Genomic DNA, 15,449 nt, shown 5'->3' with positions numbered 1-15,449 from the left:
CATGAGGGTGTTCTGAGTTGTCACAATTATTCAGGTAGAAGGGAGATTCCTTCTGCCATTTGATGAGCAAGTGGGCTCCAAGGAGGTTAAATCCCTCAATGTGCAGGACCCTCCCACCCAAAAGTTACTTTCTCACCAAAAATGTCAATAGTACCTGTGGTAGGCTGAATGATGGCTCCCAAAGGTGTCCACATGGTAATCCCCAGAGCCTATGAATATGTCACCTTAAGTAATAAAAGGGACCTTGTAGATGTGATTAAGGATCTTGAGGTGGGGGGGGGAATCCTGGATTACCCAGGTGGACCCAATGTAATCACAAATGGTTTTATAAGAGGGAGGAACAGGGAGCATGACTACAGAAGAGAAGACCACATGATGATGCGAGAGACTGGAGTGATGTAGTCACAAGCCAAAAAATGCTAGCTTCTATGTGCTGGAGGAGGCAAAGAATGAATTCTTCCCTGGAATCTCCAGAAGGAACCATTTCTGCCCCCACCTTGACACCTCAGGACTCACTCCTTGCAGAATTCTCACCTCCAGAACCATAAGACAATGTGTTATTTATCTAGGGGCTAAATGTGTGGTGATTTCTTATTGCAGCAATAAACTAATATAGTGCCCCTGATAAGAGACACTAGAAGAAGCTTGGGCACACATCACAGACTTTCTGAGACTCAGTTTCATTATCTGTAAAATGGGGATAACGTCACCAAGAAGAGTTGTTTTAAGGATCGAGATAACAAGTAAAACACTTAGAATATAGTATCAATTTTTAAAATGATAGTTTTTTAATGTATAAACATATCTTTCTTATATACAGGTGTTTGGGGTTCATGGAAAACTTCCTCCAAAACTCTATTCTTTAATATTTCAATCAATATAAGCCCCTTTTAAGAGGGTGACAATTCAGGGAAATTCTATGCAATAAATTGCAAAAAAGACATCACTCAAAAAGCAATACTGTTGTCATAAAAATTACCTCTAGAATAGTTCTAATCTTGGGTACAATTTTGTGCCTATATATTAAAATCTGCTTAAAGAAGGAAAGATGGCTTAATGTGAGATAGCCTATTTTTACAAAGCTCTAGTATTTTTGCCCTCTCCACGCTCTGAAGACCAGAGATAAAATCATGCCTGCCCTTTTCAAGAGTCAATCCCAGGGGTAAGAACAGGAAGGATACCTTTGACCTCACAAAAGGCTAAGTTTTTTTAGTGGAGAGTTTCCCACATCACTCTCGAGATGGGATGCTGATAAAGGATTTCTGATAAGAATCAAGTCTCAGACCCAGGAAACCTTGTATTTATCCTTCTTACCACAGGAAGCAGTAGAAGCAGGCCTCTCTAAAGCAACTTCCCACAGGTTCAGAGCTCATATTAGAAACTGGCACATACTGGCCCACTTAGCATAAGATATCTCTCCTCATCAACAGTATCATTCAAAATAAAAAAATTATTTTTTGCAAGAGTGTGGATGGACCTAGAGAGTATTATGCTCAGTGAAATAAGTCAGACAGAGAAAGACAAATACGCTATGTTATCACTTACATGTGGAATCTAAAAAATAAAACAAATATGTATAACAAAACAAAAGCAGACTTACAGAGAACAAACGAGTGGTTACCAGCGAAGAGAGGGAATGGGGGGGCAAGATAGGGGTAGGAGATTAAGAGGTACAAGCTACTATGTATAAGAATGTACAGCACAGGGAAATATAGCCATTGTCTTGTAATAACTTTAAATCGAGTATAATCTATAAAAATATTGAATCACTATTTGTAAACCTAAAATTGATATAATATTGGACATCAATTATACTTCGATTAAAAAAGACTCCCAAAAAATATTTTTATGGTCTTTATCACTTTGGTTCTCACTTTGCCCAGGTCCTTCACATAACACCTTCCTAAACCTTTGTCGTGATAGTAGATGGGCTGGGAAACAGGGAAAGAAGAAAATATTCAAGAATCCATCTGCTCTAAACCTGAAAGCTAAAGCTTTTCTTTTTAAAATATTGGGCCATATCCCATACGCAGGCGAACAGCAGTTCTGTTTAGTCTTGTGCTAACTGGTGTGTGCCCCTCACCCCAGCTGGCATGGAACAGCAGCTTTCAGTAGGGAGGTACAATAAACCCCTTCTTTATTGTCTTCATTACGGACTCACTATGTTTAAGCCAAATACTCAAGTTCCCTTTACCATACTTACTCAATGAAAAACAACTCAACCAAGCTGATCCATAAATAACTTATGGGACTCAGAAGCTTCTAGCAATTACCAACAGGGAACAGACAATTTCTCAAGGGCCTTTGTCTCTCTAGAATCAAGGGACAACATCACGTATTATTTCTCATAGGCTTTTAGGAAACTTCTCGCTCACCGTCATCATCTTTATACTAACAAATGGCATTTTAGGATTCCTACTAAAAACATAAGAAAGCCCACAGCCCAGGTTCCCTAAGAAAGGAGATGCATTGCCTCGCCCCCCTGCCAAAAGGCTGATTTTTTGTGTGTGTGGGGGGTGCGTTCCAGAGGAAACCTTCCCTTATCTGGCTTCAGAAAGGTCAGTCATAGTCATCACAACCTGAGTCCCAAAGAGGCATGAGGAAAATGAGGCATAACAGGTACTGGAAGGAAGAGACAGAGCAGAGAGACGCCTATGCCTCTCACTTACCAAGGCTGAGAAAAGTAATGCCCTTTGTCACACGTGAGTCAACACGCCCAAGAGTAGCAGTGAAGGTCTTGCCGTGCCCTGTGGAGAGAGAACGTGAAGCCAGAGAAAGGATGTTAAGAAACAAAGAGCTGGAATTCCACCCAAGGCAGTGACTCCATGTCATACTCTCCACATTTAGTAACTGTGAAACTGACAAAGCAAGTGTCTTTGGAGCCCTAGAGCTCATGGTTCCCTATCATTCTCCAAAAATCAGCATTGAAGGCGGATCACCTGAGTGCAGTCACAAGCCAGTAGTCGTTCTGGGCTTATGTATAAACTTAGACCTTAAAAGGTGGGTTGTGCTGGGATAGAAGGACCTGAAGAAATCTACTTAAGGATCCAAGAGGTGGAGACCAGGTGGCTCATTGGCCCTCGTGCCTCAAGGTTCACTGCCACACTCTTGCAGTCATTAAGGCCCTCAGAGACTCCTCTGAATCACTTAGGAATCTCACTGTGACTCAGAAAGGGTGTTAGACTATCTACTAAGGGCTTCACTCCCCACTCTTCTAACTCTTAATCATGGTTATTAGCTCTTAATAAAACTTTCAGAAAAGTTTCATTTTCTGGCTTTAATCATTAGATTAATCATTAGAAAAATGTATGAAAACGTTCCACAAATATCAGACTTGTACTATTAAAGCATAGATATAGGTCTTCTGAATTTACTTTTACTTTCTTCGTTATTAAGTTATTCAACTCTTTTACTTTAATCTCTAACTTCTGAAGGTACTATTAGGCACTCCTGAAGAATAAACTCTGGTGTGACCTGGCATAAATTTTTTTTTTATTTTGAAAATTCTAATTTTAACTCTACCCACAGTATGTACTATATAAATACTAATTTTAAGGAATTAAACAAGCGAAATAAATACTCTTTAGTATGGTTCAGGCTAAAACTATTAAAGGGCACTCTGTGACCAACTACAGAGCTAGAAAAGTTTGGGCACTTTACTCCTGTCCCCAAGGCTGACTGTTGACATATCAATTTCTTGGGCCACAGATGTATGAAATGAAATAAATGTATCTTAGGTCTAAGACCTGTTAAGGACCGAGACCATGAAGCTTTTAAACTAAAACCCTATGTACCTTTGTAAGTTAAATCTATTGGTACCTTTCAGTTAGTAATAATAAAAAATCAAACACACACACTTTGGGCAAATACATCCCTTAGCATTGGTCTACAGGCTTAGAAAAAAGACACAGGTCAAGAAAAAAATGTATTACAAAATATTATTTTAAATGTAATTTAAAAATAATAAGCTTACTTAATATTCATCATTCATGAATTTCTTCAGGAAATATGTATTATATAGGTATACAGATATACAATGTACTGATTGAATTTGTTACAAGGTAATAAGACTTTAAAGTCTATCTACTTTGCTGCTATTTGGAAAAAATGACTATGTAAAAGTAAAAAAAAAAATGAAAAGTACCTTTATGAAAGTAAAGCACTGAATACGTGATTTGCTCCCAAGAGTCAAAGTTCGGGCAGTAACATACACACAAACTTCCTAGAAGGAAGAAGGTATTTAGTAAAACTTAAAAGAATCGTAGACAAATAGAAAGTTTCCTAAGCCACTTAACCTTACTGCTATTCCTTTAGATGTTCTGCCTCAATTTACCTCATAGATTATTCCCAAATTCTAGAAATGGACTATTAACAAGTTGCTAAGAAATTTCAATTCAACAAGTACTCAGCACACACTATAAGCAATTTACTGTAGTAGGTTACTGAAGGCTAGGAAAATGGAGAGCGAGAGATTTCTGTATATGAAATCACAGGAACCTAGAGAAGTTTACAAAGCTTCACGAGATTCTCCTTACATACATATACTCCCCTGTGCCCTTTTGTAGCTTGCTTTCCAGCCATTGCTAATAGCTATGGACCTCAGGTTATCAAAAATGTGTCTCCTATTTACAGAAAGTTTCCAGAGTTCTTCTTTATCTAGAATGGAAAGCAAACTGGGGCAACAAGAGCAAGTGTGGTGTGTGTGCCTGTCCCCATCCATATTTGGGTCACTGAGGAGAGCTCCTGGCATAGAGCGGCCTTTCCAGATGAGCCCTGACCACACTCACTCAGCCCACCACTCCAGAACAACCTCAGCCTTTCCACCTGCTTCAATGTGTAAAACTGTCCATCACCTCTAGCAGCTGTTGCCACCTGGACAGACTAGGTAAGTCCATCGATGACCTACAAATGAGGGCATTATGCTTAAACTGATACTGCTATTCTAATGCTAGCATTTATGTGATCACCTGAAATAGGAGATTTCCAGGGTGGAAAGGAACTTGACAAGGAGCCTGGAAACCTGGGTTCTAGTCCCAGAGCGAATATTAACTAGCTGTGTGAATTCAATCATTATTCTACTCAGTGAATTGCAATATTTCCTCTACCATACTCCATTAGAGTTCCTTTATCAAAAATCATGGTAGGAAAAAAAAAGGCCCATTTTCCCTAAGAAGACTATTTAAGGACATGTTTAAGCATTTCGTTATAATATTTATCCTTTGTGACTCTTTTAATGACTTTTAAGACTGCCATATATTGTTAGAAATTCATTTCATTGCAATATTTTCAACAGAAAACAACAAAAAAGAGTAACTTTATCAGATAAAAAAGTAACAATTCTGTTAGATTTAAAATTACTGTTATGCTTAATGACCACACAATGATAATATCTTTTCTTTAAAATTACAGCAGACTCTTTAAGAATAAAATAATGCTATACTAAAGCAGATACAAAAATAGTAATTATAACAGATACAAAAGTCCTCGGTACCACTTTGACTACTTTTATACAGTAAACATACTACCAGCAAAAACCCTACTGGTTTATCCTGTTCTTTTACGTTCTATGATCACAGGCATTTTTAGCAAATGGAGTTAAAACTTCATCCTCTCTAGTAATAAAGAAACAAGAATTAAAACAAGCCACCACATTTTTCCTTTCAAATTAGTGAAGTTTTAAAAATGATAATCAATTCTGTCAATGGAACAGTAGGAAGAACATTCTCAAGTAATAGTAATGAAAGAGTGAACTAGTACAACCTCTCCGAAAAACTGTTTTGCTGAGGATTAAATATATTCACACCTGTTGACCCAGTAATTCTTCTTTTAGGAAACTACCCTGAGGAATGAACGTGAAATGTCAAAAATATAAGGAAGATCATAACCTCCATTCTAGCGAAATCCTCTGCACACCATCCTTTAGAGAATTGAGGTTATCATTTTTCTTGTTTGGAAGAAAGTTAAAGTGAGATGTAGAATAAACTAACCTAATTACATACACCAAGAGCCATATTCAGACCTCATAAGCAAATATCTCCAAATAGTTATGTTGTGGCTTAGTCCCCTCTCCCGATCCCAAAGGGGGAAAAAAGACACAACAAGGGGAAATGGGCTGTGCACAGGCTCTGCAAAGCTGTCCCATCTCTAGAATTTTCTTTGATAACGGAAATGTTCGATATCTGTGCTGTCCAATATGGTAGCCACTAGCCACATGTGGCTACTGAGCACTTAAAGGATGGCTAATGTGACTGAGGAACTTCTTTTACATTTTATTTAATTTTAATAACTTAAATTTAAATAGCCACATGTGGCTAGTGGCTACCCTCTTGGACAGCATAGCTCTGGAGCACTGGTTCTCAACTCTGAAAGTACATTAAAATTACCTGGGCCCACAGATGCCTAGGCTCCACCTGAGATCAACTAAATCAGAATCTCTGGGATGAGATTCAGGCATCAGTATTTTTTAAATTTGCCTGAGTCATATTAATTAAATTCTCTAAGCCTCAGTTTCCTCAGTTGTAAATAAGGAAAACATAGAACCTCCTTCGTATGGTTCTAATGTGAGTGTTAAATGAGGTAATATGTATAAAGCTCTGGCAAAGAAGTTATAGCTGGTCATAAAGGTTAGCTGCTTTATTATTATTATTTCAGAATAATTTTGCCGCTATTTACAAGTTGGGGGAAGTCAGAGTTTGAAAAAACAAAGCAAGCTCTTAATGGCGTATCCAGAGATGTGTAATGAATATTCATCAATGATGAAGATAACATCTCAAAGCTGGCTAGCCTGGGGGAAACCATTTGGACAATGAAAGCTATTATGGACAAAGTTTTCCAAGGGAAATTATCTCATTGTAAAAGGCTCTATAAAATGCTAAAACACAGGCCTAATTCTGGGAACTTGTGAAGGGCAACTCTTGCAATTATATGTACAGGAAGGAGAAGTTACACTTTTCACCCCTCACTACCTCCCAGTAGGTGGTGCACAAGAAAGAATTACAGCCACCATGGAGTTAGAACACACAGGAGAACTCGAAGTACAGCTTCAGGGTTGACTATTGGATAGGGAGTGTATTTTCTTTCCTTCAATTCTTTAGGAGGTCCCTGATTTGTAAAAAATTTATTAGAAAAATCTATACAAACTCATAATGTTAATACGTAAGTGTCCTGACATTGGCAGAGCACTTTTGCCTATCACCAACTCTCATGAGCAGCCTCCAGATTTTAACCTCTGACTCCCTGGAAGGTAGCAGATATCATTTCTTAGGGCAGGAAAATTCAGGACAAAGATGCTTTCAAGAATGTAAAAAGTAATGCTGAAAGGACAAAGTAGCTCCCAATGACCAATATGTGACAACTGAACATCCAATGTTATTACAGCATCAGCATTAATGTAAATAGTTGAAATAAGTTGAGTTTGTAAAAAGCTCTGAGTCTACCTATATTTTTTTCATGAATCATGTTTTCTGTTCTTCACACCAGTGGAAAATTAAGCTCCCCATTATAGAGGGAGCCATATAGGGATTAGACTATTTGCTCTCTTCTCCATTCCTACTTTGCTGAAGTAGGTTTGTTTTAACAACAAAGGTTAAAAAGTTATTTCTGAAAAGTAATTTGGGAAATACATGAACTGACAACTTCTTAGTTGAAAAGCAAAAGGGTGCTTCTCTGGTTTATTTCATTGTAAATCTGGAAGCATCCCATTTGAAACAGGTTTATTTTTTCTATTTCAAAGCTGACTGCGAAAAGCAAGGCTCATTTGCTATTCTCCTAGATGTTGCTGAGAAAGGAAAAAACACTCTTTCACATCTCGTGCCGGATTAACCTAACATTTTATTTCTTAAGATATGTCATAGATAGCCTATTTATAAGCTGCTACTGTTCATGAGAAATTCCTATGGGAATAAACTAAGAAGGAATAAAAGCTTCATAGAATAAAAGCCTAAAATGATTATTTATATCCAACAGATTTAAAGTCAAGTACAAGGTAGTTAAGTACTAGCCTGGTCCCACCACATGAGCTCTGGATCCCATTACATCCCACCTTCTAAGCAAATTTGTTCTACTGGTCATTCCTCTCTGCTGTGTATTGTCATCTTTTCTTTTCCACTAAATATCCCGTAAGCATTCAAACACACTAGAGTCCCTACTGTCTCAAAAAATGATATTCCCTAAATCCCACTTTGCCTTTCAGCTGCTGCCTCTCTCATGCCTGCACATGCTGCTAAAATTTTTCAACTCCCACATGACACTTAACCCATCACAATCAAGATTTCACCTCAGTCACCCAGCACAAACTACTCACAGTAACCTTCATGCAGCTATACCCAATGGACTCCACCTCTCACCACCTACTAACAGTCACTCTCTTTTATGAAACTCGCTCTGCCCTTGGCTGTTATAACACCTCACTTGGTTTTCCTCTTCTCTCCCCATACTTTTTCCTTTTTCTTTGAATGTTCCACCTAACTTTTATATATTTTTTGCTCCCAGATCTAATTCCTAAACCTCTTCCCTTTTGACCCTCTACCCTTCCCACAGCTTCAAATGCCAGCTATGGTCTAACAACTTCCACACTTATTCATCTCCAGTCCCGACTCCCCTTCTAAGCTCCAGGTCTCTTAGTTAACGTGTCCAAAACAAAACTCACGATCTCCCTTCCTAAGCCCCACCAAAACCACTGTACCTCAGTAAACAGCACTGCTGTTGACCCATCTGCTTGTGCCAGAAACCTGAGAACCATTCCTCTTCATCTAGTTCATAGCGAGTCTCCTCAGTTCCATCTCCAAAATTCATCACAAACCCTTCTAGTTCTCTCTACCTCTACTGCCCATCCCAGATCAAGCCTCATCTTAAATATATGACTACACCTATCCTAACTGCTCATCTCCCCACTTTTTCTCTTGTGCCCTCTGAACTAGTCTTCACACGGCAGCCACAGTGATCTTTTCAAAATACACATCTAATCATGTCACTACCCAATTAGAACACTTCAGTGAAGGACCGTCAATGGACCCTACAACCACCAGATGAAAAGTTGTTGGGGAATAGGATAGTAATTTAATGCCAAAGTATCACCTCACAGATTACTAACGCAAAGGTTGAAATGTACCTTTACAAGGGAGACAGGCAGTGGTTACCACTTAACCAAATAACCAAACTTAGTGTCACTAACAGTAGGACATCCTTACATTATACGTTTCCTGATCTGGTGCAAATAAAGTTCACAACATCACCTATGAAATATTCTTACCAAAAATGTTTAACCTATGTCTAACAACGCCTTTAGGCCTAACTTCCAACTTACAGAAAATGTAAAGGAAAGAGAAAGAAGTTAAATCCTTCCACAAAGAAACAATTAGACAAATCCAGAATGTGAGATATTCCACAAGGCAAATAGTCTGGACTCTTCAAAATGTCAATGTTGTGAAAAAAGAAAAAGAGGGACAGAAGATAGGAGGTGGGAATCGGTCTACATTACGATACTGCAAAGACAAAACAACCAAATGTAACGCATGAATCTTTTAAAAGTTATATGCGTACACGTATCTATTCATGTATATGCATACACATATATACATACACGTGAAAAGGACTTTTTAAAAAACAATTATGGATATTTGAATATGAAATAGTTTACTAATTAATGTAGCTAATTTCTTTCAGTGATAATGGAAATGAGATTATGTAAGAGTATCCTTAACCTAAGGAGATACATGCTGAATTATTTAGTGGTAAAGTATCATGGTGGCTGCAACTTACTTTAAAGATTTAGTCACAAAGAAAAAAATGCTATCTATTTAAGAGGAGAATGATAAAGCAAATGATAAAGCATTGTGAATGATATGATTATTTAAGTAAAAGGTACACGGATGTTCATTATATTCTTGAACTTTTCTGTACAATTGAGCATTCTCAAAATAAAAGGTCGTCATAAGGAAAAAAAAAAAACTTTAATGACCTTATGACCCTTAAGATAAAACCTAAAGCCCTTCCATGGTCTGCAAGGCCCTATACAACCTGGCCCCTGCCCACCTCTTCAACGCTCTCGCAATACTCTCCCTCTTGCTCACTCTACTTCAGTCACCCTGTTCTTAGTTCACATACATCCTTCAAGTCTCAAAGGAAATATCATGTCCTGCCCTAAACTCCCCAAGACTTGTTTATAGAGGGACTTACAAGGCTGAGGGAGACCCTGGATGGACAGAAAAACTATAGGGTGGATTTTGAAGGAGTGAGGTGGTAAAGGAAGCAATTTTCAGTTTTCATTCTGTAAAATGAAATGTACTGGCTGGACTAGAACATATCTGAAGATATTAGTAGCTTCCATTAAACATCTGTTATATGTTCTCATGGCTTCCTGTAGTTCTCATTCATAAAATGTATTCAAATACTATGTGTGCATTTATTTAACGTCTAACATCCATACTGAACAGTAACACTCTACTAAAAAAGGTTTAGGTCAGTTTTGCTCACCATTGTATCCCCAATACCCAGCACACAGTAAGTGCTCCATAACTGTCAGCTCAATGAATACCACATAATTTGGCTTTAAAGGAAAGCAATTTTAGTCTAAGCGTTACTTAACTGGTAACTGTCCACTCAAGTTGGGATGTTAAAGATGGCTATGAGATTTGGTTATTAGAGTTGATTATTTAGATGATTATTATGGTTAATGAGCAGTTTTTCCACCAGATTCATTGACTGTAATCATACTCCTCTCCACTCATTTTCAGGCATTTTTTTTCCCTCTCTGTTTTCTCTATCTACAATAAACAGGTGTGAAGAGATGGAATATTGTACACTAACAACTTTATGTGAAGCTCTGATTGTCAGCTCAGGTTATAGCATGGCTCTTAAAGCAGCTAAGCACATAGGTTTAGAACCCAAACATCAGTAAGCCTGACACAAAAAGCATCCCAATCATCGTATGCCATTTGTTAAAAATGGAGCAGGTGAGAAAATGTAGCTTGATTAATATGAATCTATCCCCTCTATTAGAACAATAATACAAAAACTAACTATTAGAACAAGAATCTGACTGTGGCTTCTTTTATACAGACAGAAAATGTATAAAATTACAGTGGAGAATGTAATTTGGTACGTAAATATCCATATAATCACTTATGTAAGAGTGTGGCCCTATTATATTTTATTTTCAAGATCAATATAGCTAAACAATGGCTAAATGTATGGAACTCAAGTATAATTAAGTAAATTGATAAATACAACCCGGTTCTACCTGTATGGTTGGTAAAAACACACAAGGTTGGGTGTTTGGATAATTTCTCTTGGTCTTGAAGATCATCATATCCAAAGTTGACAAGTCTAAGAACATAAATGCATTTACAAATAAGTTCCCTCATAAAGGACATAACCACTATAATTTACCCACAGAAGTAGAGACATGTCCTCAAGAAATTCCAGTAGATAATATATCTTTTGGTTAAAAAAAAACAAACTATGAAACAGTAATTTTTAAAAATACATGTTACATAAATGGCATGGCCTGGCAACAGAGAAAAATATATATATTCCTTTCAACTTACATTTTTATAAATTTTTTTGATTTTAGAGTAATGCCGACATTATGTTTCACAATGGACAGAAATGAACATTCATATATGATGAAATAAAGGTAGTGAAATATGTAACAGTTTGAGATTACCATTAATTCAAGAAGACTTTCATTTCTTCTGTGCAGTTATGGCCTTGTGTCTATTTTTTCAACAGTGTCTCATGTTTTTACTACATGTAAAATAATCTGGGGGAAAAAAAAACTCGCCTTTTGTGTAAAAAGGAAAACAGGAAAAAAAAGTAAAGCAATAGACTCAGCTGAGCTATAAGTGGATTGACCTGCAATATCCTCTTTGATGGCAACAAGAAAAGGGTTTTGATGTTTGATTCTAAGCGTAGCTCTCTCTCTGACTCATCGAATGCTTTTATTGAATCACAGGGAGAATAGCACTTCCATAGATCAAAATAAATGGAGACGCCCTACAGAAATAGATGACTAAGAAAAATCAATATGATTGCCTTTCCATGCAAAAACCCTGCGTTCATGCTTGATAACATTGTTTATATTCCCTATAGAGAACAGAAACAGAAAAGATGACACCCACCCACACACCTACACACCCACACCCACACACAGAATATCAAACTATCCTTTTATCTGCATATCATAGATTAGGTATAAATATTATATAATCATTCTGCCCACAAGTGTCTATAAAAATTAATAGTAATCTATGAGTAACTTACTTGAATCCTGAATCACTTAATGATACGTCCAAGGGTGCTTCAAACTGTCAAAAAATCAGGAGAAAACAAAGTGAAAAATGACATTAGTTAAGTGATGATAGTTCTGGAAACCAGTGCAAACCTGACAACACTGTGCTTGCCTAATGATGAAGAGCTCCTTTAACCAGCATTATCTTCAGAGGATATCCCCCAAGTCCACAGACAGAAAGTCCACTGGGAACATTCTGGAGTTTACATACATCACAAGCTTGATGTGTATTTATTTCTCAAAAGGCAAACTTTGCTTCAGATCTGACTACCATAAATGGGTTTTATAATAAGCCAATTGGAAGGAGTAGACTTTTACAAGACACAGATGATCACGTAAGGAGGGAAGGACTGGGTGTCTTTAGAAAGAGAATGAGTGAGTCCAAAAAAGGGGGTAGAAGGAGTAAATGAAATTCTGGTAATGCTATGATATCAATCTGTATTAGACACTAATATTAACCCTGGTCAAGAAGAATAATAATGTTCTGTCCATCACAGATAAAGATGTTTGCGACTCCTCACTACAAGGCTGGCACTCCAAACAGCTTTTCCAGGAGTGGTTCTAGATTTGTACTGATTGAACTCTACCCTCTCATTGACCTTCTACCTTATACTCAATCCACCATCACATGTTCTTTTGGATCAAATGATGCATAATCACATAAAGCTATCTACTATTAACCACACCTACTACCTCCCACTGATACTCTTACCCATTTTTCTTTAATATGAGGCATTCAGTTAGCAGAAATTTACTGTGTGTGCTCTTCTAATAATCTATATTAATTGCATTTGTTACAGAATTGAAGTCTTGAGATGGCAAGAACTATTTTACTTGCTCATACAAGTGACTAAAAAACAAGACCGAGAATGTTAAAATGCTGTTTATGATAATAGCTCTCTTTAAAAGGGGCAACAGGTTGTAAAATTTCCTTAGCCCAATCATTTTCTGGACTTACCATTAAGCTAAAGTGCTCATCAGCATAAAACTGGATGCATTTTAAGACACTCCTTGATTTCTAAAAAAGAAAACAGAGTAAGTGACAAATTAACAAAAAATCAACAAAAACAATAGTTTAAAGAGAGAGAGGGCTTCCCTGGTGGCGCAGTGGCTGAGAGTCCGCCTGCCGATGCAGGGGACACGGGTTCGTGCCCCGGTCTGGGAGGATCACACATGCCGCGGAGCGGCTGGGCCCGTGAGCCATGGCCGCTGAGCCTGCGCGTCCGGAGCCTGTGCTCCGTGACGGGAGAGGCCACAACAGTGAGAGGCCCGCGTACTCCCACAAAAAAAAAAAAAAAAAAGAGAGAGAGAGAGAAAAGGAAGCAGCCAAAAATCAAACAGTCAGGAAAACCTCTCCATTATTTTTCATCAACTTTTGTCGACTGCCCCATCAATGAAAACGAAGTAATTAATAAATTACAATAACGATAATGTCAAAATTAAACTACTCCCACAAAAAGGAGGGCCAGTGGTCTAGTTTTTACCTTCAGATCAATGTAGTATAATCTCTGCTCTGACATATCCCACTGAGCCCAAACAAAATCTTCGGCTACTCTCTGTCTTGGGAGATGGCCAGAATTTTTAATTACCTAAGGAGGCAAAGAGATTTTAGAAATAAATAACTATTTTAAAGGAGAACATATCTGGGTTTCATAATTATTTTGTTTATTCTATCTTTATAATACATGTAAATACTTCCACAGTTTATTTTTAGTAGCCCCTACCGCCAATACATACACATGGAAAGTCTTTCCAAAAAAGATTTAAGGCATCATTTCATTACTTGCTCCTCACAAACACTCTGCAATAAACTATCTTATTTTTATTCTTAGTTTGGCAGACAGGCTGGGGCTGCTGAAGGCAAGGCCACACCTACCACAAACCAACAGCTGTGCTAACACAAGATTCAGAGCTTCCTGTTCTGGACATAACCCACTCAGGTATCTGCAGTCTGGAGGGCTTTACCACCAAAGGTAGAGACTGTTAGGCCAAGGGAAAACTCAGGCCTGGGAGAGGAGGGTTCTGGGCAATGATCCTAGATCTGCCATGTGTCTTTGGTTATGCTTCTTACCTTTATGTCTTCCACAATGAGCAGGATGATACTGCCCATCTCTCAGCAATACTTAACTATGCATCCTTCAAGACCCAACTTAGGCACTGTCTCCTGTAGAAATCCTTCCCTCACCTCCCAAGATGAAGGCAAAGCTCCCCATCTCTGTATTCCTATGGTGCTTTGGCATGCTTCTATTACAATTACATTTTAATTAATGTTATAAGTCTACCCCAATGAGTATGCACTCTTCTACAACACCTTTACATTCTCAATGGCTTGATTGTTTCTAGCACGTAGAAGTACTCAAGGAATCCTTCTCAAAAGAAGGAAAATGAAATAGGGTACGCATGGGTAAATTGCCAAGGAAATGATAAGTGTAATACAAGGAATTAAGAACTCACTTTCCTCAAAACTGCTCATCAAGCAAAGGTGATCTATATTGGGACAGATGAGTAAATAATGAAGACAAGTTGATGTAGAAGAAATAAGGAAAAAAGAGAACATCAGAATGGTCCATAGTCATACTTCAACCTCTCTAAATGGGATTTCTCCAATGAGGCTAACTTGGAACTCAAGGGAGGACAGGGCATGCAGAATCATACACCTCTATTTCTTGTTTGCCTAGTTCCATCAAATTTGCTGGAAAAAGATCCAAGAGTACAGTACCTATCTGACTCTTAACTTTGGGGAACCCATCTTGTTTCCACTTTTCTGAAATTGTTTAGGTTAGGGTAGATTTGGGAACTCTCAGATAAAGACCTATACTAGCAAGAACATGATCATCAGAACATGGCAACCAGGTTCACATAGCAGTTCTGTCCCTCTCTAGAGTTTCCTCACCTCTGTGAGTCTAGGTTGTCGTGTTCCCTGTAAACATGGGGATAATTATAATACCACCTCTAATGTGTAGGGATGTTGTGATGATTATGCAGACCTGCACATGGCTTTATGAAGCTGTAGATCATCTAAGCCTTTAAGAATGAGGGCAGGGGGCTTCCCTGGTGGCACAGTGGTTGAGAGCCCGCCTGCCGATGCAGGGGACGCGGGTTCGTGACCCGGTCCGAGAGGATCCCACATGCCACGGAGCGGCTGGGCCCGTGAGCCATG

At 38.1% G+C, this 15,449-nt stretch overlaps 1 protein-coding gene across 13 annotated transcripts in view; it reads right to left on the bottom strand.

The window, feature by feature from the left end:
- The window catches only part of GSAP (gamma-secretase activating protein), a 234,015-nt gene that overhangs the window by 186,023 nt on the left and 32,543 nt on the right, over positions 1-15,449 (bottom strand). For all 13 annotated transcript variants that reach the window (XR_009542043.1, XR_009542040.1, XR_009542039.1 and 10 more), the window contains exons 9-14: positions 13,774-13,878; positions 13,248-13,307; positions 12,262-12,305; positions 11,240-11,325; positions 4,145-4,222; positions 2,670-2,747 (exon numbers count right to left, since the gene is read on the bottom strand). Coding sequence is in view for 1 of the 13 variants with exons in the window: in XM_060157225.1 (XP_060013208.1) it covers positions 2,670-2,747; positions 4,145-4,222; positions 11,240-11,325; positions 12,262-12,305; positions 13,248-13,307; positions 13,774-13,878 (451 nt within the window). In the remaining 12 variants the exon portion in view is untranslated. The remainder of the gene's footprint in view (positions 1-2,669; positions 2,748-4,144; positions 4,223-11,239; positions 11,326-12,261; positions 12,306-13,247; positions 13,308-13,773; positions 13,879-15,449) is intronic.

The sequence above is a fragment of the Lagenorhynchus albirostris genome, chromosome 8, assembly GCF_949774975.1.
Source record: "Lagenorhynchus albirostris chromosome 8, mLagAlb1.1, whole genome shotgun sequence".
NCBI classification, from domain to species: Eukaryota; Metazoa; Chordata; class Mammalia; order Artiodactyla; family Delphinidae; genus Lagenorhynchus; species Lagenorhynchus albirostris.
The sequence above is the reverse complement of the archived record's forward strand: the minus strand, read 5'-3'. Positions and strand labels throughout refer to the sequence as shown.